General features: G+C 46.0%; 2 protein-coding genes across 2 annotated transcripts in view; one reads left to right on the top strand and one right to left on the bottom strand.

The window, feature by feature from the left end:
• The window catches only part of LOC141171879 (uncharacterized), a 307,194-nt gene that overhangs the window by 217,843 nt on the left and 61,766 nt on the right, over positions 1–27,585 (bottom strand). The gene's annotated exons all lie outside the window — the stretch shown is intronic.
• Positions 302–27,585, top strand: LOC141171870 (uncharacterized). Its single transcript, XM_073655501.1, has 8 exons — positions 302–368; positions 14,499–14,591; positions 19,949–20,098; positions 20,228–20,407; positions 20,491–20,614; positions 20,694–20,791; positions 20,990–21,080; positions 23,533–27,585. Exons 3-8 carry the CDS (start codon positions 20,021–20,023, stop codon positions 25,299–25,301), a joined length of 2,340 nt encoding a protein of 779 aa, XP_073511602.1. The 5' UTR covers positions 302–368; positions 14,499–14,591; positions 19,949–20,020; the 3' UTR covers positions 25,302–27,585.

Here is a 27,585-nt window from a genome sequence, read left to right as displayed (position 1 = left end):
GCGGCTCCGCTCCGTACGCCTCGTACACGTGCAACTCCACTCCGTACACCTCGTACACGTGCGGCTCCGCTCCGTACGCCTCGTACACCTCGTACACACGCGGCTCTGCTCCGTACACCTCGTACACACACAGCTCTGCTCCGTACACCTCGTACACGCGCGGCTCTGCTACATCCACACTGTAAACCCCTCCTGACCCCACACATAAACTTCAGCTCATCCAGCACCATGACAACCAGCACAGCAGAGTCCTGCATCCACTGAGGCCCCTGATCATGTGACCCCTGACTCCTCCCCTCCTGTGACCTCATCACAGGTCCTGTGCGCACACAACAGCCATATATGTGGTGGCGGCTCTGCAGGTGGAGGTATGTGGAGACCCCCATTACTGGGCGCAGGGGGCATTAACCCCTTCAGCACGGAGGCTCTTTTGGGGTCTTCTGTTGCCCCTTTATAAGAATCATAAGGTTTTGTTCTGTTTCCTGTAATAGATACATACGACCCAACTATGGAGACAGGAAGGGAGGAAACGTATTGTTCTCATTAGTGATGAGCCAGCATGTATTGTTAACCCTTTCGGTGAGCACGCTCGGGTGCTCGCCCAGTATTTGCGGCGTGCTCGGCATCTATGTTAGTGCCGCCGCGGCTGCATGTGTCATGGTTGTTAGACACATGCACCTCAGTCTGTAATAGGGAGGTGTCGGTATAGACGGGTGAGACCACCTGCTACGGGACCTTCTTGTCGGGTTTATGTGCCTCTGCCGGGGGAGCGGTCTGGAGGTGAACCAGTACTGGGGGAGGTAGCAGAACCCATGCAGTTAGGGGGTGCCTTTACATCATCATTTCCCCGGAGATTTGCAAGAATAAAGGCGTATTTTTTTTTTCTGGGAAAAAGGGACATTTTATTAGGACCTGTTCTTCAATTCCTAAACGAAAGGAGAACTCACATCAGAGAGGATTCTCTTATAACATAACCTTCACTTATACCTATAAAACTTTATATCCTATATATCCATTACTGAATCAACATAACCCCTATTAACCTCAGGACTCAAAAAGACTCATTACAGATATTTACAGGATACTGTCTCCGAATTAATATATCCAGTCCTGACTGTTAACATTAATCATAATCTAAAGTGCTATTGTGCAATATAGAAAGAAAATATGTGGTTCTCACCTATTTTGCATGTAGACACCATCCAGGATTTTCTGTCTGTCGATCTTTTTATGAGGACTGATGCCCCCCCCTGTCATGAACCTGGGTTTAGTTCCCACCCCGACACGGGCAGTACCCTTGTGTACCTTCTAACATATCCCACAAAAACCCTTCCGACGCGTTTCTTTCTCCTTACGGAGAATTCATCAGGGGAGTATGTTTAGCATTTTGGGGAAGGCACAACACAATTCATGCAAAGAGAGAAGGTGACTCTGTGCCAATATAGTGTCAAAGTGAGTAAAACAAAAAATTCAATGAGGCTCACAATGGCGAGTGTTGATTACAATGGTGCAGAGTGCTGCCTCCACTATTTTTCCAAAAAATGTATGAGGAGATAATCTAATCCCACACACTCACTTCCTGTATGTAAATAGGTTTACTCTCCCTCCTTTCCAGGGAGTCCTATGTCACTTCCTGGGCGGGGCTTATATCTCTGTTATACTTTGGTTGCTATGATTCCCGGGTTTATCTCTATCAAACCCATTGCTTTTTCAAATACATTATCCCATAATAGTGCTCTCATCAGATTCATTCCATTTTGACCACCTTATATGTATTCCCACTCTTTCAAAACATGTCATTTCCTGCAGCGCAGAGTCTCACAATCACATGACACGGCTGGGTCTCACCCGATCGCACCGCGACCACGTGACATAACCGATCACATAATTTCTGGCCGCCCGGCATGCCACGATCACGCAATACAGCCCCATTTTTACAGCCATCTACACTCAGCCATATGTTACAACATGTGGCCGTGGACTCCACAACGCTTCGGTCACGTGGCACCCTAAACGCCTCAGTCACATGGCCGACCACATATGGTCACATGTCCCCATATATACCGTATTATTTCTGAATGATTACCACTGCCATAGTGACCATCAATCCAAATCGCACATGATGCTCCTTCCTACTTGGGGTAGGATGGCAGCTTTAAATACAAACTTCATCAGACATAATTTGAATATACATATTTCATTCTGAAGGCACTCTTTAAGCAACCTGTTGCCCACAATGTCATATATTATTTATCTATCCATAAATTTCCCTTCTTCCTAAGGGTATATAATCCTTAAGGATATAAACATCACCTTCTTTTGAAGGCACTCAAGATTTTAAAGGCTCAAAAATCTGATTTTGACAGGCTCATGTAATGGGACCCTCCATGATCAAACGGGGTGAAAGGAAGGGGAGGATTTTGTTTGGTGGAGGTGGGGATCAGGAGATACTCCTTTCAGATAAAACAGCTATAGCCAAGTTGGTCATTGAGCCCCTTAGGGGCCATGGTGTTCAACCGGAAAATCCATCTTGCTTCTTTTTGCTGTAGGATTCTGTCCATGTCCCCTCCCCTACTATTCACTTTCATGCAATCAATTCCCGTAAATGATGTAACTTTCGGATCTCCCCCGTGCACGAAATTTACATGTTTAGCAATGGGTGTCTTTATTGTTTGCAATATCATTTAGATGCTCTCCTATTCTTCTCCTCATTTCTCATATGGTCTTCCCTGTTTACAGACGCGCCCATGGGATGGGGACGTACTCGGCTCCCGGGCCTTGTTGCCTGGTCTTGGGGATGTTGCGGTACTCGGCTCCTGGGCCCGTACCCTGGGATATCTCTTAAAAAGGGTAATTTAAGTTGGGGTTATAAATGTTCATGACGCCACCAGTGGTGTCTGGTGAGGATCACCAGCGCTGCGGCAGTCCTCTGAGTCCGGTGTTCAGGCAGCTTAGATGGTATAGCTCCCCACAGGTGGAGCAGGGCCTCAGGGCAGCGTAGAGGTAGGGATGCAGGACAGAGGGGACCCAGCAGGTTCAGAGCAAGAATAGGCACGCAGTTCACTTCAGTACCTTTACTGGTGGTGTTTCAGGCACGATCCGGGGCGCTGTAGGGTGAAGGGTGCATATCAGGACTCTACCCAGTGAGCGGGTGTAGGGCCTCCTGTTTCTTGCCTTTGTTTAGTAAGTCTCTGACCTGCTTGGAGCTAGGCCTAACTTGGTTTCTGTCCTGCACCGGCTGACCTTGTGGTAGGGCTTTTGGTTGGAGATCACTCTCCCTGCTTGCAGGGCCTCCGTGACTCCTGGCTCTGGTACGTATCAGCTCTTGGGTGATCCTGGGATCTGAAGTCTTCCAGGGGTTCCGGTTGTCTCTGCTGGGTGTAAGGAATCCCTGCAGACGTGGACCCGGTGTCCGGTATATGTGCTTGGGGTGAGCAGGTAAAGCTCCTCTGCCCCCTATGTTACTCTCCTTCCACTTGCCTTCGGCCTACTTGGGGCCCTCACTATGCTACACACTAGCAGGAAGCTCACTGCTTCTTCACCGCTCTTATGGTGTCGGCACACCTTAAGCTCACTAACCTGAGCTCCACTGCAGTCTAATCACTCTTAACTGAGCTGACTCCTGCAGGAACTGAACTGAGAACTCTGTCCCTCTCTGCCTGTGAGCAGGAACTCTGTTCTCTGAGCAGACTGTGCTGTGATCTGTTCCCTGATAGACCTTGTTCTCCCTGCCTAACTCCACCCTCCATATATATCCGTCCCTATCCGGGCTCCCTCTGGTGGTCTGAGGTGGTAGGGTGGAGGTGTGTGCATGCTGTGAGGGCCTCTTGTGGAGAAATCCGTCCATGCACCCCACTGGGATCTGTGGCTCCAATGCGCAGCAGGGGCGCCACATTTACTCCTTTTTGCAAATACATGTTGCTTTATATATCAAAAATTTTGTTCTGCAATTAATAAAACTTCTAATATCAAAGGACAATCCAGTAACGTTACTCATAAAGGTTTTTGTAGTCTTAACATTCGGACAGGCCACACATCCGTTGCAATTGTAGCAGCCATTCGGTCTCCCTGATAACCAAGACTTGTCCTTTTTAGATTGCACAAAATGACTTTTGACAACCCTGTCTCCAATCGTTTTGTTTCTATGAAACGTGATTTGTTGTTTTGTACCAACAACTTTTTTCAAATCCTCGTCTATGGTAGAATTCCCGAATATTTTTCTATAATGACCCTTGCTTGTGGGGCACCATTATCGTATGTCGCAATCAACCTAATAAGTTCTTTTTCTTTTTCATTATCGTCTTTTGTTCTTGGAGAGAGCAGATTTTCTCTATTTTGTTTTAAAGCAAACTGGTGCGCCCTTCTCAAAACCCAATCAGGGTATCCCCTTCGTTTAGACCTCTCTCTCATTTCCTTAGCCTGCTGTATAAATTCACCATCAGTCGAACAATTCCTTCTCAGCCTGATGTATTGGCCTTTTGGTATTCCCTTCGTCAGAGGGAGAGGATAGTGGCTCTCCCACCGAAGAAGGGAATTTGTAGCTGTTGGTTTCCAAAAAATTTTGGTATGTATACCCCCCTCCTCTTATTTTGCAATCTGGTACTTTTCTTCAACTACCTATCCCTACCAGGTCATGGACACACTTGTCCATGGATTTTATTACTGACCTCCCGGTTTCTGCAGGTAAAACAGTGGTCTTTGTGGTTGTAGATAGGTTCAGTAAAATGGTTCACTTTGTCGCATTACCTGCACTTCCAAATGCTAAGACACTTGCTCGGGTGTTTATAAATGAGATTGTGAAGCTTCATGGGGTTCTCTCCGATGTGGTATCAGATAGGGGGACCCAGTTTGTTTCCAAGTTCTGGAAAGCATTCTGTTCTCGACTGGGGGGTGCAGCTGTTTTTTTCCTCTGCCTTCCACCCCATGACCGAGCGCGTCAATCAGAGTTTGTAGACCTACCTCAGGTGTTTTGTCGCCAAAAATCAGGAGGATTGGGCATCCTACTTACTGATGTTAGAATTTGCAATTAATAATCATCTTCCAAGTATCCTCTGGCAGGTCACTGTTCTTTGGTGCATACGGTTACCATCCACAGTTTGGCACCTTTAGTGGGGGAGGAACTTCGGGAGTTCCTGAGGAGGAACGGTTTTCTTCGTAGCTCTTATGTGGCGGGGGGTGCTGAGTAGTTTAAAGATCATGGGAGACAGGTATAAACTCATGGCTGACAAAAAACACTTGCCAGGTCTGAACCTGAATGTGATTAACTTTGTGTGCTTGTCTACCAGGAATATTAAGTTGAAAGTCCCTTCCTGGAAGCTGGGACCTAGGTTCATTGGTCCCTATAAATTAACTGCCGTCATTAACCCAGTCTTGAGCTTCCTCAGTAAGAATATTGAAGATTGTTCGTGGCTGGGTCTTCCAGCATGACAATGATCCTAAACACACAGCCAGGACAACTAAGGAGTGACTCTGTAAGAAGCATTTCAAGGTCCTGGTGTGGCCTAGCCAGTCTCCAGACCTGAACCCAAGAGAAAATCTTTGGAGGGAGCTGAAATTCAATGTTGCCCAACAACAGCCCCGAAACCTGAATGATCTGGAGAAGATCTGTATGGAGGAGAGGGCCAAAATCCCTGCGCAGTGTATGCAAACCTGGTCAAGAACTACAGGAAACGTCTGACCTCTGTAACTGTAACAAAGGTTTCTGGACCAAATATTAAGTTCTGTTTTTCTATTGTATCAAATACTTATTTCATGCAATAAAATGCAAATCAATTATGTACAAATCATACAATGTGATTTTCTGTTTTTTTTCCAAGGTACTGCCTCTCACAGTTGAAGTGAACATGCGGTAAAAATTACAGACCTCTCCATTCTTTGTAGGTGGGAAAATTTTCAAAATCGGCAGTGTATCAAATACTTATTTTCCCTACTGTATGTGTGTGTCTGTGTGTATATACATATATGAGCACCATACCCTTTCCTTTATACCTTGATACATATCTGGTCCTATTTAATGTATCAGTGTATTTTTATATATATTTCTATATCTATATAAGGGCAAACTAGGGCTTCTAAGAGACACTCACTTAGCCCCATTCTTGGGGCCGATTCTAATGAACCCGGGACCAATGAGATATTTACCTCTCAATAGTTGGATAGGCAGGGGCGAATCATCCATAGTGGCAGCCCACGTGACCGCTATGGTGCCCTTGAATTGATGGTGATGGCATTGAATAGAATAGTGAATCAGGGAGTCGAAAGCTCCCCGATCCACCATTCAGCCTTTACCTGTGAGTCTGAGACTCCGTGCACTGCAGGCACAATGGCGTCACTATCACACCTGTAGTATGGAGTCTCAGTACTATAGGCTTCATATTACAGTTGGTTGAGTAGTTTGTGTTTTTTTTTTAAATGTCAGGAATTGTGGGGGCATCATATTAAGTGAAGGGCTGTGGGGGACATCATACAGTGTGGGTCTGTGGGGGCCATCATACTGTGTGGGAGCCCTCATACTGAGCTACATGGGCGCACAGGAGAACAATTTCCTAGTGATGAGTGAGATAGGAATAAGTAAGTGAGAAATACAGACCTTTGGTCTATGTGGTTGCAGACTTGAATTGATATGGTATATATCAATAAGGTCAACAATTATACCTCCCGAATAAATATATTTGGCACACAAACACAGGCTATATGATCTCGGTTTAAAGCAAGATAAGATGCAAATCCACTAAAATAAATTAATTTTTATTTCAATAATTTAAAAACTTAGTAAAAAACAGGTGCCTTCAAATGTCATCAATAAAACACTCCACACTGGCTCAAATTACATGCAACAGTAGTTATTTAGCAACACATGCCTATAAGATCTAAAATATCAATATTGCACTTCTTCCCTAGATATAACGTGCTGTAAATAATTTAGTACCAATCCCCCCAAATCAAAACTTAAAGTGCAAGTGCATGAAAGAGAGATTCCTCTCCCTATATATGGAGAAGATTGCAATGTGCAATTATCAAGGATATGAAAAACAGCAACAAAAATCAGCACTAAATAAAGTTATAATGGAGAACTATGTGTATAGGATTATATTATTCATATTTGAGAAGATTGACTATATTGGTAGATATAGATGCAAGTGCAATTCTCATATAAGTATATGAAAAGCAGCAACAAGAATCAGCATTCACTGAAACTATTAGTGGAAAGCTATGTGCACAGAGTTGTATTATTCATAGGCATGAAATCCAAGTGCAGTACTTACATATAGAGTGTTAGTGGCAGTGTACAGCCGATGGAGGTTTAGAGAAATCTGCCCCGACGACGCCGTTTCGCCATATGCTTCTTCTTGGTAAAATAGCCCTTACACAGCCTGGAGGTGTTTGGGGTCATTGTCCTGTTGAAAAATAAATGATGGTCCAACTAAACGCAAACCGGATGGAATAGCACGCCGCTGCAAGATGCTGTGGTAGCCATGCTGGTTCAGTATGCCTTCAATTTTGAATAAATCCCCAACAGTGTCACCAGAAAAGCACCCCCACACCATCACACTGTTACGGGTCCGGGAGGTGGAACCTCTGAGCTGCAATACAAGGGGGAAGTCCTTGTAAGGAAGCGGGTGACTCCCAGGGAAGGCAGGCAGGTAGCCACAGCAAGTGACAGGGACAGTCTCTGGGTAAACGGGCAGGTGGTCACGGCAGGTGATGGGGACAGTCTCTGGGTAGACAGGCAGGTGGTTACGGCAAGTGACGGGGACAGAAAGAAATTTTTCAAGGAGAAGCGGGGCGTTGATGTTCTCCCTGGGTTCCCAAGTTCTCTCCTCAGGACCAAACCCCTTCCAATCTACCAGAAAAAAGGTCTTTCCTCTTACCCTCTTGGTAGCCAGAATGCTCTCTACCTCAAAAACGTCTTCAGCGGAAACCGGAGCAGGGGGAGTACCTGGATTGTTGGAAAAAGAGTTAAAGACAACGGGTTTGAGGAGAGATACGTGGAAGGAGTTGGGAATCCTTAAGGTGGCTGGGAGTTTTAATTTGTAGGCTACTGGATTAATTTGCCTAAGGATTTCAAATGGGCCGATGAAGCGAGGACCTAACTTGTAGGAGGGTATCTTGAGCCGTACATATTTGGAGGAGAGCCAAACCTTGTCTCCCGGACGGAATTGAGGCAGATCCAGACGTCTCTTATCAGCATATCTCTTCATCCGCTCGGAGGACAGAAGAAGTGCGGAAGTAGTACTCTCCCAAATGGTAGAAAACTCGCTGACCAGAGACTGCGCGGCAGGGTTGTCCACAGAGGCGGAGACGGGAAACGGAATCCGGGGGTGCTGGCCATAGACAATAAAGAACGGGGATTTGGAAGAGGATTCGCTCTCGTGGTTATTGTAAGAGAATTCGGCCCAAGGGAGGAGGTCCACCCAATCAGAATGGTGGGCATTAACAAAGTGCCGGAGATAGCTTGTAAGGATCTGATTGATCCGCTCCACTTGACCATTGGACTGAGGGTGGTAAGCGGAGGAGAAGTCCAGGGTGACGTCCAGCAGTTTACATGTGGCTCTCCAGAAGCGTGAGGTGAACTGAACCCCTCGATCCGACACGATGTGGAGGGGTAGGCCATGGAGACGGAAGATATGGCGGATAAAGTCCTTAGCCAGCTCATGTGCAGACGGAAGACCAGGCAGGGGAATGAAGTGGGCCATTTTAGAAAAGCGGTCCGCGACCACCCAAATGACAGTACACCCGGCAGAGACAGGAAGGTCGGTAATGAAGTCCATAGCGATGTGTTGCCATGGGGCAACAGGTATGGGAAGCGGCAGGAGATGACCAGCTGGTAAGTGTCTGGGAACTTTGTTGCGGCCACAAGATGAACAGGCAGAGACGAAGTCTACCACATCCTTACGCAGGGTAGACCACCAGTAATGCCGGGAAATGAGTAGGAAGGTCTTTTTTTGGCCGGCATGGCCAGCTAGTTTAGAAGAATGACCCCAGCGAAGAATCTTCTCACGGTCAGGAGGCGCCACGAACGTCTTGCCAGGTGGAAGACGAGTCAAATCCAAGGGGGCCACATTCATCACCTTGGAGGGTTCGATAATGTGCATAGGCTCCTCCTCTTGGTCGGAGGACAGGAAGGATCGGGACAAGGCATCAGCTTTGACATTCTTGTCCGCCGGGCGGAAATGAAGGATGAAATCGAAGCGGGCAAAAAACAAAGACCACCGGGCCTGCCGTGGATTAAGTCTCTGGGCATTTTGGAGATATGCCAGGTTTTTGTGATCCGTGTAGATGATCACCGGGTATAGAGCCCGTTCAAGCAGGTAACGCCACTCCTCCAGCGCCAATTTAACGGCTAACAGTTCTCGGTCTCCTATGGAGTAATTGCGCTCAGAGGAGGAGAAGATTTTGGAGAAAAAGCCGCAGGTTACCATTCTCCCGGATGAAGACTTTTGGGTGAGCACCGCTCCGGCTCCAGAGGAGGAAGCATCAACCTCCAGGTAGAACTGTTTGCTGCAGTCCGGACGGTGCAGCACAGGGGCAGAGGAGAAGGCTTGCTTCAGGGAAAGGAAGGCCCCCTTTAGCTTCGGGTGGCCATACCTTGGGATTTGCTCCCTTACGGGTGAGCGCAGATATGGGCGCAGTCCGAGACGAGAAGTGAGGAATGAAGAGACGATAGTAATTAGCGAAGCCCAGGAATTTCTGTATCGCCTTCAAGCCCTCCGAATGGGGCCACTTTAAGACAGCAGAGAGCTTCTCAGGATCCATTCGCAAGCCTGTCTGGGAGATAACATAGCCCAGGAATGGAAGAGAGGTCTGCTCAAAAAGGCACTTCTCGTATTTAGCATAGAGGTGGTTCTGCCTGAGCCTCAGCAGGACCTGACGAACATCCCTCCGGTGTGTGGGAAGATGCGGAGAGAAGACCAAGATGTCGTCCAGGTATACCACCACGCAGGAGTAAAGAAGGTCACGGAAGATGTCGTTGACCAGTTCTTGGAAAACGGCGGGAGCATTGCAGAGACCGAAGGGCATCACACGGTACTCATAGTGTCCGTCCCGGGTATTAAATACCGTTTTCCACTTGTCTCCCTGACGGATACGGACCAGGTTATACGCTCCACGTAGATCCAGCTTGGAAAAGATCCTGGCGCCTTTAAGGCGATCAAATAACTCAGAGATGAGCGGAAGGGGGTATTTATTTTTAACCGTGATCTGATTGAGTCCTCTATAGTCAATACAGGGGCGTAGCGAGCCATCCTTTTTTTTGACAAAGAAGAATCCGGCTCCAGCCGGGGAAGTAGACTTCCGGTTGAATCTCCTGGCCAGATTCTCCTCTATGTACTCAGACATGGCCCGGGTTTCGGCCGCAGACAACGGATAAATACGCCCACGGGGTGGAGTGGCGCCAGGTACCAGGTCGATCGGGCAATCATATGGCCTATGAGGTGGCAATGTCTCTGCTTCCTTTTTACCAAAGACGTCAGCATAGGGCCAGTAAGGAGCCGGAAGACCGGGTAAATTAGCTGGGGTAGGTGGAGGACGAACCGGACGAACTGGAACCAGGCAGGTCTTATGGCAGACCAGCCCCCACCGGAGTACTTCACCAGAATGCCAGTTCAACACGGGTTCATGTGTCTGGAGCCAAGGTAGACCTAGCAATAGGGAGTGGGAGAGTCCGGGCAACACATGGAAGGAGATTACCTCAGAGTGCAGCATTCCCACCTGCAGGGTTATGGGTTCCGTGGCGAGCAGGATGGTCACCGGAAGGAGTCTTCCATCCACGGAGGCGACTGACAAAGGTTCAGCCAGAGAAGGTGGGAATACGGTATTTCTCAACCAGGGACTTGGAGATGAGGTTTCCAGCGGATCCAGAATCCAGATGGGCGAGTTCAAAGTGACGGTTCTCTCCCCAGGAGATAGATACAGACAAAGTCAGGGTTGGAGAGGATTTATTTTTGTCTAGGGCGACCTCTCCGAGCGGTCCTAGACACTGGAGTTTCCCGGCCTCTCCGGGCAGGAACGAATCAGGTGCTCCTTACTGCCACAATAGAAGCAGCTCCCCTCGGCTCGGCGTGACTCTTGGCGAGATTTGACCATCTTGGTCTGGTCGATCTGCATGGGCTCGGGTGAGTGCGCCCGGGGAGTGACAGAAGAGGAGACAGGTTTCTGGAAAGTAGGAGCTAGGCGGGGAAACCTTCTCTCACGGGTGGTCTCTTTGGTGCGTTCTTGAAACCGGATGTCAATCCGGGTAGCCAGCGACACCAGGTCATCCAGGGTGGTAGGAATATCCCGACCAGCGAGCTCATCTTTAATCCGACCGGAAAGACCCTCCCAGAAGACGGACACCAGGGCCTCATTATCCCAGGCAAGCTCAGAAGCGAGGGTGCGGAACCGTATGGCATATTGGCCCACGGTGAGACTCCCTTGACGGAGACGTAGCAACGAGGAGGCAGATGAGGTCTTTCGTCCCGGTTCATCGAAGACTCTCCGAAAAGCAGTGAGGAAAGACGACAGGTCGGACACCAGGGGATCCCCTCTCTCCCACATGGGGGTTAAGCCATGCCACAGCCTCCCCAGTGAGATGGGACATGATGAATGCCACTTTGGACCAGTCGGAGATAAACTGGTGAGCCAAGAGTTCAAAGTGCAGGGTGCACTGGTTTATGAAGCCCCGAGCTTGAGCGGGGTCGCCTCCGAAGCGAGGAGGTGCAAAAAGCCGGGGTCCGGGGCAGGATGCCATGGTATTGGTGGGCAGTGGCGCTGCCGGGGTGCGAGTCGTGACACTAGTGGTGGTTGCTGGTGGAGCAGTCAGTGTGTCCAAACGGGAGTTGACATTCCGCAGGTGGTTCAGGATGGACTCCTGCTGGGACCTCTGACGGGAGACTTCATGGTATAGGTCAGAGAGCGAGGGAGCTTGGGTGCCACCGGGTTCCATGGCCCGAGCAAACTGTTACGGGTCCGGGAGGTGGAACCTCTGAGCTGCAATACAAGGGGGGAGTCCTTTTAAGGAAGCGGGTGACTCCCAGGGAAGGCAGGCAGGTAGTCACAGCAAGTGACAGGGACAGTCTCTGGGTAGACAGGCAGGTGGTTACGGCAAGTGACGGGGACAGTCTCTGGGTAGACAGACAGGTGGTCACGGCAAGTGACGGAGACAGTCTCTGGGTAGACAGACAGGTGGTCACGGCAAGTGACCGGGACAGTCTCTGGGTAGACAGGTGAGGCGGATACCTGACAGGTAACTGGCGGGCGCTCCCAGGTGAGCGGGCTGACGGAGACAGCAGGTAACAGGCAGGTAACTGGTGGCCGCTCCAGGTGAGCGGGCTGACAGACGAGGCAGGAGACAGGCAGGTAACTGGTGGACGCTCCCAGGTGAGCAGTCTGGCAGACAAGGCAGGTAACAGGCAAGTAACTGGTGGACGCTCCCAGGTGAGCGGTCTGACTGACGAGGCAGGTAACAGGCAGGTAACTGAAGGACGCTCCCAGGTGAGCGGACTGGCAGACAAGGCAGGTAACTAGTAGACGCTCCCAGGTGAGCGGTCTGGCGGACAAGGCAAGTAACAGGCTGGCAGGCAGGACGAGAAGTCAGGCTAGCAGCGGAACCTGAGGGCTGAAGCACAGGTGAGACACAGTGCAAACAACATTGCTCAGGCACCTCCATTTTGGAGGAGGTGCCTAATATATGGGAGGTCCAACGGCAATTGGCCGGGGACTACTAAGGACGGCGCGCGCGGTCCCTTTAAGAGAGGGGGAGAGCGTGCGCGCCCTAAGCACACTGCCGGGGAAGGAGCGCGTGCAGGAAGCAGCGGGGAGAGAAGCGCTGGAGGACGCCGTGCCCGAAGCGGGGAGGTGAGAGGGACAGCGTCTCTGCCTAGCAAGGGGCAGAGACGCCGATGCTACACACACCTCCTCCTCCATGCTTCACGGTGGGAACCAGGCATGTAGAGTCCATCCGTTCACCTTTTCTGCGTCACACAAAGACACGGTGGTTGGAACCAAAGATCTCAAATTTGGACTCATCAGACCAAAGCACAGATTTCCACTGGTCTAATGTCCATTCCTTGTGTTTTTTAGCCCAAACAAGTCTCTTCTGCTTGTTGCCTGTCCTTAGCAGAGGTTTCCTAGCAGCTATTTTACCATGAAGGCCTACTGCACAAAGTCTCCTCTTAACAGTTGTTGAAGAGATGAGTCTGCTGCTAGAACTGTGTGGCATTGACCTGGTCTCTAATCTGAGCTGCTGTTAACCTGCGATTTATGAGGCTGGTGACTCGGATAAACTTATCCTCAGAAGCAGAGGTGACTCTTGGTCTTCCTTTCCTGGGGCGGTCCTCATGTGAGCCAGTTTCTTTGTAGCGCTTGATGGTTTTTGCAACTGCACTTGGGGACACTTTCAAAGTTTTCCCAATTTTTCGGACTGAATGACCTTCATTTCTTAAAGTAATGATGGCCTCTCGTTTTTCTTTACTTAGCTGCTTTTTTCTTGCCATAATACAAATTCTAACAGTCTATTCAGTAGGACTATCAGCTGTGTATCCACCAGACTTCTGCACAACACAACTGATGGTCCCAACCCCATTTATAAGGCAAGAAATCCCACTTATTAAACCTGACAGGGCACACCTGTGAAGTGAAAACCATTTCCGGTGACTACCTCTTGAACCTCATCAAGAGAATGCCAAGAGTGTGCAAAGCAGTCATCAAAGCAAAAGGTGTCTACTTTGAAGAACCTAGAATATAAGACATATTTTCAGTTGTTTCACACTTTTTTGTTAAGTATATAATACCACATGTGTTAATTCATAGTTTTGATGCCTTCAGTGTGAATGTACAGTTTTCATGGTCATGAAAATACAGAAAAATCTATAAATGAGAAGGTGTGTCCAAACTTTTGATCTGTATTATATATATGAAATATACATTGAAGGAAATAAGTATTTGATCCCTTGCTGTTTTTGAGTTTTCTCATTGACAAAGACATGAACAATCTATAATTTTAAGTGCAGATTAGTTTTAACATTGAGAGATCGAATATCCCAAAAAATAAAGAAAATCACATAGTATAAATTAGATAAATTTATTTGCATTTTGCAGTGAGAAATAAGTATTTAGTCCTTTCAGAAAAATATTAAGAATTCCCTCCCCCCCAGACCCCTCTTCTTCTCCCCCTCCCCTATACTATATGTCAGGAGATAAGAGCTGATAATCTACCATCTGTCTGTATGCTAATTATCACCACAGCAGAAGTGGCTTGGACAGATGCTGGCACAAAGAAAGGTGCTACAACCCCAATTAGCATGTGAGTGTGTTTTCCTCTGACACAGACCTCCGACAATTTACATCTAGCTGAGGAGGACACAGCTCGTTAACTAAGACAATTCCCCACCTGCAAACTGCAGGATTTTCGGAGCCAAAATAAAATATGGAATAACTAAAGTTCCATTTATTCCGATGATAATGGGGCCCATATTATTAGTGACAGGGTCAGCCAAGCAACAATATGCTTATTCTTCCAGAGCTGTGAGCCCTTCCGGGGAGAAAAATGGACTGCAGCTATACCGTGTGTGGTCTCCCCTCCAGCTATATTGAATCATCTCTGCGATCGTATAGTAAGTTTTTTCTTTAATCCTTATTATTTTGTGTAACTTTATATGTATTGTATTGCCCCTTGTGTAAAATCTTTGTACATTTTTCCTAAACACTGCCTCCATTTTGGATTAAATATAAAATTTAATAAAATAGGAGGTGGGGGAGATATGGTAATGATGGAGGAGTGCCGGGGAGATATGGCAATGATGAAGGAGGTGGGGGGAGATATGTCAATGAAGATGGCAATATGAAAATGATGGAGAAGGTGGGAGAGAGCAATGATGAAGGAGGTGGGGGAGAGAAATGATGGAGATGGGAGAAAGTAATGATGGAGGAGGTGGGGGGAGAGCAATGATGGGGAATTATTTGGATGCTATATGCTGTTAATATCTGGTCTGGTCACGGTGTGGTGGTATTTCTCCCTTGTATGTGGTATTATTCAGTCACTATGTGGTGGTAATATGTGGTCTGGTCACGGGTGTCACTGTATTTCTGCCTTGCATGTAGTATTATTCGGTCACTATGTGGTGGTAATATGTGGTCTGGTAATGTGTGGCAGTATTTCTCCCTTGTATGTGGTACTATTGCTGTTGGTATAGTGGGTTGTGTTGGGTATGGCAGTCATTTGTTCTTTCTGATATTAATTAGAAGATTCTTTATTTGCACTAGTGATTAAATACTTGGAGCAAGATGCACTTACAGGGGTTCTCCGGGGAAAACAAGTAATCACCTCTCCACAGGATAAGTGATAAAGTATTGATTGGTGGGGTCTGAATACTGGGACCTGCACCAATTGGTAGAATGTGGAGTTTTTATTCCCATTAGACTGGAGCTCATGTGCGACTTGACCACTGATCCATTCATTCTCTCAGGTGCTGTTCTTGTTTTTATCTGGAAGCCCCAAAATGAATGAATAAGGCTGCGGTCAGACTTCCCACCTGCTGCTGCATTTTAAAATGGGGATAAGTGTCCTGACAGGGATAAAACTTCCCCATTCTTCCGATAGGTGCGTTTTCCAATGTTCGGACCCAAATGATCAATAAGTTATCACCTATCTTGTGAAGCCCATGGATCGGTGATAACTTGCTGTAACCAAGGAACCCCTTTAATGCAAACTACCTTATTTGTACAACTACCTTAGTTATAGTGGTGCACAGTAGATGCAGGAGCCGCCTGCTATTTACAGTCGACGCTCCACTATAACAGGGATAACGGCTAACAGGTATGTGCATATAGCTGTAGAGTGGGCCCCGAGGATCAATTCCCCCTGTGGGCCCTAGATACCCCAGTCCGACACTGGCTGTCTTACATAGTCACCTGTATAAAAGACTCCTGTCCATAGACTCAATTAATCAGACAGACTAACCTCTCCAATATGAGCAAGACTAAAGGGCTTTCTAAGGATGTCAGGGAGAAGATCATAGACCTGCACAAAGCTGGAATGTTCTACAAAACCATAAGAAAAATGCTGGGTGAGAAGGAGACAACTGTTGGTGCAATAGTAACAAAATGGAAGAAATGCAAAATGACTGTCAATCGACATCGATCTGGGGCACCATGTAAAATCTCCCCTCGTGGGTTATCCTTGATCATGAGGAAGGTGAGAGATCAGCCTAAAACTACATGGGGGGAACTTGTTAATGATCTCAAAGCAGTAGGAACTACAGTCACCAAGAAAACCATTGGTAACACATTGCGCCTTAATGGTTTAAAATCCTGCAGTGCCCGCAAGGTCCCCCTGCTCAAGAAGGCACATGGGCAGGCCCATCTGAAGTTTGCCAATGAACACCTGGATGATTCTGTGAGATATTGGGAGAAGGTGCTGTAGTCAGATGAGACAAAAATTGAGCTCTTTGGCATTAACTCAACTCGCCGTGTTTGGAGGAAGAGAAATGCTGCCTATGACCAAAGAACACCATCCCCACTGTCAAGCATAGAGGTAGAAACATTATGTTTTGGCAGTGTTTCTCTGCTAAGGGCACAGGACTACTTCACCGCATCAATGGGGGAATGGATGGAGCCATGTATCGTAAAATCCTGAGTGACAACCTCCTTCCCTCCACCAAGACATTAAAAATGGATCGTGGCTGGTTCTTCCAGCAAGACAATGACCCAAAACATACAGCCAAGGCAAGAAAGGAGTTGCTCAAAAAGAAGCACAGTAAGGTCATGGAGTGGCCTAGCCAGTCTCCAGACCTTAATCCCTTAGAAAACTTATGGAGGGAGTTGAAGCTCTGAGTTGCCAAGCGACAGCAATCAAAATCTGAATGATTTAGAGATGATCTGCAAAGAGGAGTGGACCAAAACTCCTCCTGACATGTGCGCAACCCTCATTATCAAGTACAAGAAACGTCTGACCGCTGTGCTGCCAACAAGGGTTTTGCCACCAAGTATTAAGTGGTGTTTGCCAGAGGGATCAAATACTTATTTCTCTCTGCAAAATGCAAATATATTTATCAAATTTATACAATGTGATTTTCTTGATATTTTTTTTTTGGATATTCTATCTCTCAATGTTACACTTAACCTACCCTTAAAATTATAGACTGTCCATGTCTTTGTCAGTGGGCAAACTTACAAAAACAGCAAGGGATCAAATAATTATTTCCTTCACGGTTTTTATATTTTTTATTTATTTTTTCCCTTCGGGGTGGTGGGGCTCAATTTCAGCTATTGCTTTGTCACTGTGTGTAGTATCGGCGTGTCTGCTCCCTGACAGGCAGAGACGCCGTCCCTCTTACCGCCGCGCTCCCTGCCCGGCATCCTCCGGCGCTCCTACTGCTGCGGCTGCCTGCAGGCACAGCTTTCCAGGCACTGTGCTTAAGGCGCATGCTCCCTCCCTCATAAAGAGGCCGCACACGCCGTCCTAAGGAGTCCCCGGTTAATGGCCGGAGGACCTCCCGTATATAAGGCACCTCCTCCAAAATGGAGGTGCCCGAGCAAAGTTGTAGCACTGTGTACTTACCTCTGCTTCAGCCCTCAGGTTCCGCTGCCTGCCTGACTACCAGTCCTGCCCGGCAGCCTGACTACCAGTCCTGCTCACCAGCATGACTAAAAGTCCTGCCCACCAGCCTGACTACCAATCCTGCTCGCCAGCCTGATTACCAGTCCTGCCCGCCAGCCTGACTACCAGTCCTGCCCGCCAGCCTGACTACCAGTCCAGTTCGCCAGCCTGACTACTCTCCAGCCCGGCAGTCTGTCTTCCGTTCAGTCCGCCAGTCTGTCTATGGGCTCTGCCCGCCTGCTTACCTGGAAGCACCTGCCTGTTACCTGCCATGCCTACCAGCCAGCCTACCTAGAGGCTCCTGCCTGTTACCATCCATGCCTACCAGCCAGCCTACCCTAGAGGCTCCTGCTTGTTATCTGCCGTGCCTGCCAACCCGCTTGCTTACCTGGAAGCACCTGCCTGTTACCTGCCGTGCCTACCAGCCAGCCTACCTGGAGGCTCCTGCTTGTTACCTGCCGTGCCTACCTGGGGGCTCCTGCTTGTTACCTGCCGTGCCTACCCGGAGGCCCCTGCTTGTTACCTGCCGAGTCTGCCAGTCCGTCTACCCGGATCACCCACCAGCCTGCCTGTTGTGCCCATCTGCTATACCGGTCAGTCCCTGCCTTCTGACCCATGGGAGTCACCTGCTCTCATACAAGGTCTGGCCCAGAGTAGCACCTGGCCCCTCTGCTCGGTCCTTCTCTGGTCACAGAGTCGATTGAGCCGCCGTACGACCTTGTTCAGTCCGAATTGATACCTAGTTACCCCCCCTCTGGTCCCTCCTTGCACCGCAGCACAGAGGTTCCACCACCCGGATCCGTAACACTGTGATTTCTATCTACGTCACTGTGTAGAGGATGTGTAAAGGAAAACAGAGTATAAGAAGGTTATTATGGACGTGACTTAACGAACATTGTGCAGTGAGTCTGGTTTCCCTAGTGACAGATATTTCTTGTTGCTAAAACTGAGATTTTTTTCAGGTTAAATATTTTTTTAAACAACTCTCCTCAGTGCGATCATACACCATACAAGCCTCTGATTGCTCAAGTGATGCACTGTACTACTGTAGTGCCGTGTATTATCTCTGCCAGTCAGTGTAATACTAACTGCCCCATACACATGAGATAAGTGTTGGCTGAACGATCATTTGGCAGACGGCTATCTCTCCAGACTCCCCCATACACGAATATTCCAGCTTTCCTGTGGTCTGTATGAGAGAGTCGCCTCCAGACTCCTCTAGTGGACGATTATCTACAGGAAAAACAAATGGATTAGCCTCTGAAATTCAGGATGCCAGATCCTTCTCTGCTCTGACATCATCTGTCGGGAGCCCCCCAAATACTTTATATAGTCGATCAAACCCCCTGAATCAGTGTTTTCATGCAACTTTAGTCTAATGTGTATGGGAGCGTTAAAATGTAACTTATTGGGTGCTGCCTCTGGCCCGGCCTAATAGACTTTCATACATTGCAGGCACTGACACCATTAATAGGCATTTAGGTATCAAAGTAACTAGGCAGCCCCATACTATCAAATACTTGGGGGAGGAGGGACATACGGCCGAACTCTGTCACACCTTCTTAGATGCCATATTTGCTTTTGACAGCAGCAAGTGGTTCAACCACCAGGGTTTTATTGCAGCCGCACCTGTGAGATCCCTGCAGTGTACATCTATGTTCTGGTGCCCAAAAGAGTTTTATTTTTTTTAAACAAATTAACGTGTTAAAAAATAACAAAATGTGTCTTATGTTTTTTTCATGTTTTTTTTCTTTTTACAAGAATTGTTGGTGCCAATTTTCTTTTGAAACATTTTAATTTCTTCTTTTTTTCTTGTAATATTGGAAAGCCTAAGGCCAAAAATAAGCTCCATAAAACATTGTACATGGAGGCCTTGGTATCAAATAATTTCTGTCTGCGATGTTTGTGCAAACAAACAAGCTTTTATAAAAGCCTCAAACTTCTGTGTGTGAATCAGGCATGAGATCTAACGTGATAGAAGATTACACTCCGGGGAAGACGGGAAACATTCATATAGACGGTCGCTGATGATGTAGTCAGTGACGGACTCTGGCCAAATATGTTTCTAGAGCAGTAGTAGAAGATGAAGATGTCGTCCTCATCATGAAGTAGTTATTTGTCATGTCATGTGTAATGAATATCTCCTGCAGAATTGCTAATGCCGATTTCAGTGTCGGTAAAGGAGTTGAGAATTAGCGTCATGGAAGATGAGTCTATGAGAAACGTATTCAGCTACTGACTCCTAGGAAGAAAGAAGAAAACTAAACACTGTAAAATAATAAATCTCCTCATATGTTTCCCCTTATTATCTCCAGTAATTGTATTATTACACAGGATTTTTATGATGTTACATCGGCTCATCTTCTCATTCAGATCCCTACAATATCAGATCCTCTCAGTGAAGATCTTCTATATAAGAGAATTTTCCTTATTGATCCATAAAAGATGGATCTGGACAGAGACAAGATGGCGGAGAAGATATTACGCCTCACCCTAGAGATCCTCTTCCGGCTTACTGGAGAGGTGAGAGATTCTGATGACCTCACGTTACATCATTCTTATCTATGGGAATAACAGATGGACAGAACTGGAGAGGTGAGGACTCTGGAAATGTCTGTAGTGAGATTTATTAATGTGTCTCTCCATAACCAGGATTACACAGTAGTGAAGAAAACCTCTAGTGAGCGCTGTCAGGACCCTGCGTCTGACGGATGGGGAAGACCCCTGAGCCCAATCACGGGACCTCCACCTCACCCCCTGATACATGAGGACATCAATGACCAGAAGATCCTAGATCTTACCTACAAGATGATTGAGCTGCTGACTGGAGAGGTGACACTGCTGGGAATGCTGGGACATTATACAGTAACGCTATGGAGGGATCGAGGGGATGACGGTATCATTGTATGTGTCAGGTTCCTATAAGGTGTCAGGATGTCGCTGTCTATTTCTCCATGGAGGAGTGGGAGTATTTAGAAGGACACAAAGATCTGTGCAAGGACGTCATGATGGAGGTTCCCCAGCCCCTTACATCACCAGGTAATAGAACTAAATACACACGGCCTATAATTATCTGTATGTAAAGAATGAATTCAGTCCCTGTATGTGTTTCCTCCAGATCTATCCAGTAAGAGGACAACACCAGAGAGATGTCCCCGTCCTCTTCTTCCACATGACTGTAAACAAGAAGATCCCAATGTTCCTCAGGATCATCAGGTAGATGGAGAGAAGGTGTCATGAGATCTCCCCTATGATGTGTAGATGGCTGTGAAGGTCTTGTGCTCAGTCTTGTTTTATCCACCAGGATTATATGTTTTATACTTGTGTAATGAGAACGGTGGAGATGGCAGGATTAGAGCTGATCATAGATGTGACTTCTCCATCTGTCTGTGACTTTTATAATATTTGTTTCAGGGTGAAGATCTGACCCATATTAATACTACAGAGATATATGTGAGGGGTGATGAGCGGTGTAAAGAGGAGATTCCTACATATGACTACCCAGGTGAGTAGTGACCACTAAATGCAGAGAAGTCACAGATTCTTCTGTGGCTGCTTTATTGGTGGTGTAGTCCGGCCGTATCACAATCGTGTGATCTCCATTTTACCTCTAGATCACAACATTCTTCTCCACCCAAAACTGTTCAAATAAATTTGGGCATTGAAAACCCTTTTTCTAGAGAACTTGCAACCTGGAGGATCCACCTACCCCCTGGGATTAGTAGACGCTGACCGTTACCTGCCCAGATCTGTAAACTACAAAGCCAAATGACAGCGTACGTAGAAAGTGCTGACAAGTGAGAAAATCACTTGAAGAAAAACATTATGATGGGCCTGTAAGAGAAAGCGGAGGGTGATGATGCTGTTGGCTTCCTAGATCCCTGATATCTTATTGGATGAATCTACCTTCTCTCCCTTCTGTGCTGCTGAATGTTCTCATATGGTTCCTACAAGACCAGGTCCAGGCTTTCTGGCCAAACTTCACTTTTATGATCGCAAATATTAAATGTGCAGTGAGGGCCAAGTGTGAATTTCTGTACAAAGTTTCCCTTTATTCTGACTTTTTAATTTCTTTTAAAACTGAATAACTTGAAGCAGGATTGGGATAAAACTGCATAAATAACATTACACCTGTGCCATGATATATGTCTAAGAAGCTGTGCGTGGCTGATGGCTGTAATATACATCTATTCCCGCCTGCAGGAGATGTGGTGGCATGGCTCGAGCCCTGGTTTCATGTATTCACTCCACGTCATAAATTCCATTATGTTTTCAATCCTAAGGAATTCAGATTACTGCACAATCTCTCCTGAAATGGGGGCACTAATACTTTCTCTACTCTTCTGGTCAGGACTCATCATACCTCCAATGGTCCACCATAAATGAGCACAACTCCGGCTTAGTGTTGGATTTCTCCCTTCATACATACGTTGGTGTTGGGAATGTAACATATATTTTTATTGTTGTATATTTTTTTACATGTTCATTCTGTATGATAGTTTATTTGGGGTTGGATCGGCCGGCCTCACCTATGTGAGTCTTTAACTACCTAGTAGTTACAGTTACAGATTAAAGGTTTTTTTTACTGAAGAAGACTGTTCAGCTTGATCGTTTCAGTCGGTGTTATTATTTGTAGTCACAGTTTTGCCCATCACCCTTTAATCCTTCCTTACGGATCTTGACTTACACAGATACTCCTAGGCTTGCGCCATAGTGTTACTTGCTGTTCTGTGGAGTGAGATGGGAAGAAGAATAGTCCGGTAGCCATAACCAGGAGGGCAGAGAAAGTACAAAATCAGAATACGCAAAAATAGTCAGTAAACGGGCCGAGGTCACAACAGGAACCAAATACACAAGCCGGGAGCTGAGCACAGAGGACTGAACCAGAGGAGAACAAGGCTGGATCTGGCCACTTCCGGCAATATGCTTCCAGCTTTAGTAGGGTGCGGTGCTTTCCAATTGCCAGAAGTAGGGAGCAGGTTACTCCAGCTGGACAGCACACACACCCATACTGCCAGACTGGATGGTACTACTGGTTCCATGCAAACTAATCTAAGTGGCTGGACAGAGCCTGCGCCACCCAGAACTTTTGGTCCCGACGTCTTCTCAATCACCAGCGCCGCCTGCAGAATAAATAGGACAGCACCTGGTGACAGAAGCAGACGTCGCCGGAGCAGGTCCCAGAGGATATGGGACACACCACACCATACAAAATGTCAGCAAATCAGAGCAGTAGAAATTCTCATATATTGACTCCATTTTGAAAATTATGACCCTCAATGAATTAATCTTTAGAAGTTGTCACTACTTTGACTCCACAGTCACTGTCTGAAAATTAGCACACAGTAGATGTTTCAAAGTGAAAATTACACATTGGCCATTTTATTGCCCAACACATAGTGTCCAGATTGTGCTCCGGGAGACACACACCGTTAATGAAGAGGGTTCTTCTCACTATAGTAATGCCAAATACATGGATGATAAATGTGGTTTGGGCACCCTGCAAGGCTCAGAAGTGAGGGGGAGATCTGACTTTGGGAGAGCGGATATTGCTGGATTGGTTTATAGAAACAAAGTTGCTTTTCAAGAGCCTTTGAGCCACTAATAATGTGAAAATCTCTGTTTTTCCACTGACAAATTATGGACCTGAGTGGGAACTTGTTTTTTTGTGAGATGAGTAGAAGTTTTTATTGGTGTTATTTTCACCTACATAACATTGTTTGGAGGCTTTTTATTCCATATTTGGGAGGCAGAATGAACAAACAGTTGAACACCACGCTCCACTGGTTCATGCTATGAGGTTTTCTATTAGACTGTGAACTGTCATTGTCTTGGTAAATAATTCAATATATTTACAGAACTTACCCTTTTTACAGATAGTTTAAGTAGAAATGTTAAAAAATATAAATTTCAAGAATATTTTATTCAAACATAATAATTGGTTTTATTCTTGGCAGATGACTGTACCAGGAGATCAGAGGGACAGCTGACATCTTCAGTTTTTAAATCGGATGATCTTGAGATCCCACAGGATACAATTGAAGTGAATGCCATTTCTGCCATTTCTCCAGATTTACCATCATCCCTTCACAGCAAAGATCAATCATCTGATCCTGTGAAACACATCCTGTCTTCTGATTCATTACTGACTACTAATGAAAATCAAAGTCACAAAATAAGCATTAAAAAACAAACTGCTCCTAAAGCAAAGAAGCCATTTTCACGTTCAGAATGTGGAAATAGTTTTCTTAAGCATCAAAACATTCACACAGCGGAGAAAAGATTTTTTTGTTTCAAGTGTGGGAAATGTTTTAATCAAAAATCAAATCTTATTAATCACCAGAGAAGTCACACAAAGAAGAAGCCATTTTCTTGTTCAGAATGTGGAAAATGTTTTACAGAGAAATCAAGGTTTATCCGACATCAGAGAACTCACACCGGGGCGAAGCCTTTTTCATGCTCAGAATGTGGGATATGTTTTAACCGGAAAGCGCATCTTGATAACCACCAGAAAACCCACACAGGAGAGAAGCCATTTTCTTGTTCAGAATGTGGAAAATGTTTTACATTGAAATCAAGTTTTATCAGACATCAGAGAACTCACACAGGGGAGAAGCCTTTTTCCTGTTCAGAATGTGGGAAATGTTTTAACCGTAAAGCGCATCTTGATAACCACCAGAGAACCCACACAGGGGAGAAGCCTTTTTCCTGTTCAGAATGTGGGAAATGTTTTAACCAGAAATTAGATTTGGTCTATCACCAGAGAACTCACACAGGGGAGAGGCCTTTTTCCTGTTCAGAATGTGGGAAATGTTTTATCCAGAAATCAGATTTGCTTAAGCACCAGAGAACTCATACAGGGGAGAAGCATTTTTCCTGTTCAGAATGTGGAAAATGTTTTAAACAGAAACTTGATTTGGTCAATCACCAGAGAGCTCATACAGGGGATAGGCCTTTTTCCTGTTCAGAATGTGGAAAATGTTTTAACTATAAATCAGATTTGCTTAAGCACCAGAGAACTCATACAGGGGAGAAGCCTTTTTCCTGTTCAGAATGTGGAAAATGTTTTAAACATAAATTTGATTTGGTCAATCACCAGAGAACTCACACAGGGGAGAAGCCTTTTTCCTGTTCAGAATGTGGAAAATGTTTTAACCAGAAATCAGGTTTGGTTACGCACCAGAGAACTCACACAGGGGAGAAACCTTTTTCCTGTTCAGAATGTGGGAAATGTTTTAAACAGAAATCAGATTTGGGTAAGCACCAGAGAACTCACACAGGGGAGAAACCTTTTTCCTGTTCAGAATGTGGAAAATGTTTTAACCGTAAAGCGATTCTTGATAGCCACCAGAGAACCCACACAGGGGAGAAGCCTTTTTCATGTTCAGAATGTGGGAAATGTTTTAACCAGAAATCATATTTTGTTATTCACCAGAGAACCCACACAGGGGAGAAGCCTTTTTCCTGTTCAGAATGTGGAAAATGTTTTGTGAAGAAATCCTCACTTCTTAGTCACCAAAGTACTCACACAGACGAGAAGCCATTTTCATGTTCAGAATGTGGAAAATGTTTTAAACAGAAATCAGATTTGGGTAAGCACCAGAGAACTCACACAGGGGAGAAGCCTTTTTCCTGTTCAGAATGTGGGAAATATTTTGTGAAGAAATCCTCACTTCTTAGTCACCAAAGTACTCACACAGGCGAGAAGCCATTTTCATGTTCTTAATGTGGGAAATGTTTTACACTGAAATCAACTCTTAATAAACTTCAGAGAAGTCACACAGGGGAGAAGCCTATTTAAATTCTAACCGAAAATTGTATCTTCTTAAAGGGGTTTTCCACTTCTCTTGGTACAACGACTTCTCATTCCTCATGTTTGGCCTTGTTAAAATAAAAACACTCATACGCACCTCCCGTTGTGGCGCCGTTCCATTGGTGTCACAACTCGCGTTTCTGGGGCTCACATAAGGTTATTACATCACACAGTCCTGCTCCCAATCAACACCACCTTCGGACGTATTGAAAATCAACAGGAAAGACATGGCCTGGACATAGCAATGAGAGCACTCTCTTCAGGCCGTGTTCCTGGGGGAATTATAAGCAATTTTCGGCCTTAAACATGACGTCCGATATGGGAAAGAAAGACGAGATCGGAGGTTAATCTGAGGTCCTCCACCTCCGTCAGCATGTCTGATATGCAGTGTTTCTTATCGAAAGTCTTATTATCCTGCTCTGGAGCCATTACTGCCTCATCTCAGCTTGGAAAAAGAAGTAGTATTAACCCTCATGATGCCAGACAGCTCAAGCCTGTAAGTCCTGCACCAACTTCTCTCTTAATGTAGGCCTCACAAGAAAACATCTCCACAAATCTGCCTGTATTCTCACCAAAGCCCACATACTGAGCAGTGCTTGCTGCACAGGAAAATATACTCCCCTAGCCACAGGGATTTTAATATGAGGAAAGCCATAATTGATTTGTATTTCATATTGCGTCTATCCCTACTAAACAAGAGATAGAGCAAAATAACCAAAGGCTGAAGACCATGTACAAAACTGACATACGTCCCCTCACTTCTAGCCTATCACAGCTTACCGAGAAGGTACAGAGATAAGAGGATGATGTCTTACAAGTTGCGGCCATCAAAATGCTGAGAAAGAAACACTGGATCTTCACAGCCAGCAAATAAACAGTCTCTTTAATATCATTGATGACCAAGAAAATCACAATAATATCCTGAAATCATCAATGCACAAGCGATCAGGCCAACACTGTGGACATTGTTCAATTATATCCTTGGTGACCCTATTGATAAGGAGCTGGAGATCAACAGGGCGCACCGTACATTAGGCAATCATGGCTCAGATCCTGAGCGTCCAAGGGACATTATCGGTCACATACATTTTTCCAATGTAAAAGAGGCCGTTGTGAGGAAAGCAGGGGATTTGGGTCCTGGTGATTTCAATGGAAAACGCATACAATTGCTCACAGATCTATCCTGAATGGCACTTGCTCAAAGAAGGCTATTGAAACCACTACTTGATACTCTCTAGGTAAATGGTCTGATGTACTCCTGTGGTACCTTTCCAGCTGCAAGTCCGAAAAAAATGGAACATTGTATACTTTGAAAGATCAAAGCGACATGAGACCATTCTGTGATGTCCTGGACATTCCCAGAATCCATATATCTGACTGGCCACCTTCTCCACCATTGCCACAGAGTTTCGGCACCTCACAGAAGGCTTTCAATGGATCAGGAATTTGATGGTGATGCACCCAGACGGAAAAGGAACCTGCCAATCATATCAGCTCCTGAAATGAATCTTCTTTTCCCTGATGAGAGAGACAGTTTGCAGATGCGTACTTATTTCTTTCAGAATATAATAAGATATATCTAAATAGAGTTTTAGGTGCCACTCTTCCACTATACCGAATGTCTCAGTTCATATCTGTGAGGAGCTGCCCATTTTCTAAAGACTATGATACTTTTCCAGCAACGGACCACCATTTTTGTTAATATTATTATTTTGTTTTATTAGTGATTTACTTGTTATGTTTTATATAGTTCTGCTGACTTGTCAGTATATGCACTAGATTCACTTGTAAAATGTCCAACATTCCACTAATCTGTATCTCAGAAGTATCTAACCATTGTTCCAATAGCCAATAATCTCGTTATGTGTGTGTAGATTGCAGACACAGTGGAGCCGTCCCCCCAGGGGGTCTTACATGCAGTCTCAGATGAAGGCTTCTAGAATATTCTTCATTGTTTAGCGAAGAATGAATGTTTAAGGGGGAGGGTGTGATCACTTCTGACCTGGGAGGGGACTGAGCCCAGTGGAAGAAAGAACAGACATGTTTTAGGAGAGTTAGGTGGAAGGATTGGAGGAAGAGGATGGAGACAGTGAGTATGGCCTTATACGAAGCCAGTGGAACTACTGATCCCAGATTGGGAATTTGAGGACTGAGAGAACTGTATTTTGGCCATTTACCTGAAATTGCTTATTACCAT

The sequence above is a fragment of the Phyllobates terribilis genome, unplaced genomic scaffold (assembly GCF_046119375.1).
Source record: "Phyllobates terribilis strain yellow unplaced genomic scaffold, ASM4611937v1 Scaffold_12__6_contigs__length_324123572, whole genome shotgun sequence".
NCBI classification, from domain to species: domain Eukaryota; kingdom Metazoa; phylum Chordata; class Amphibia; order Anura; family Dendrobatidae; genus Phyllobates; species Phyllobates terribilis.
Note: the sequence above shows the minus strand (reverse complement) of the source record. Positions and strands in the feature narration are given on the sequence as shown.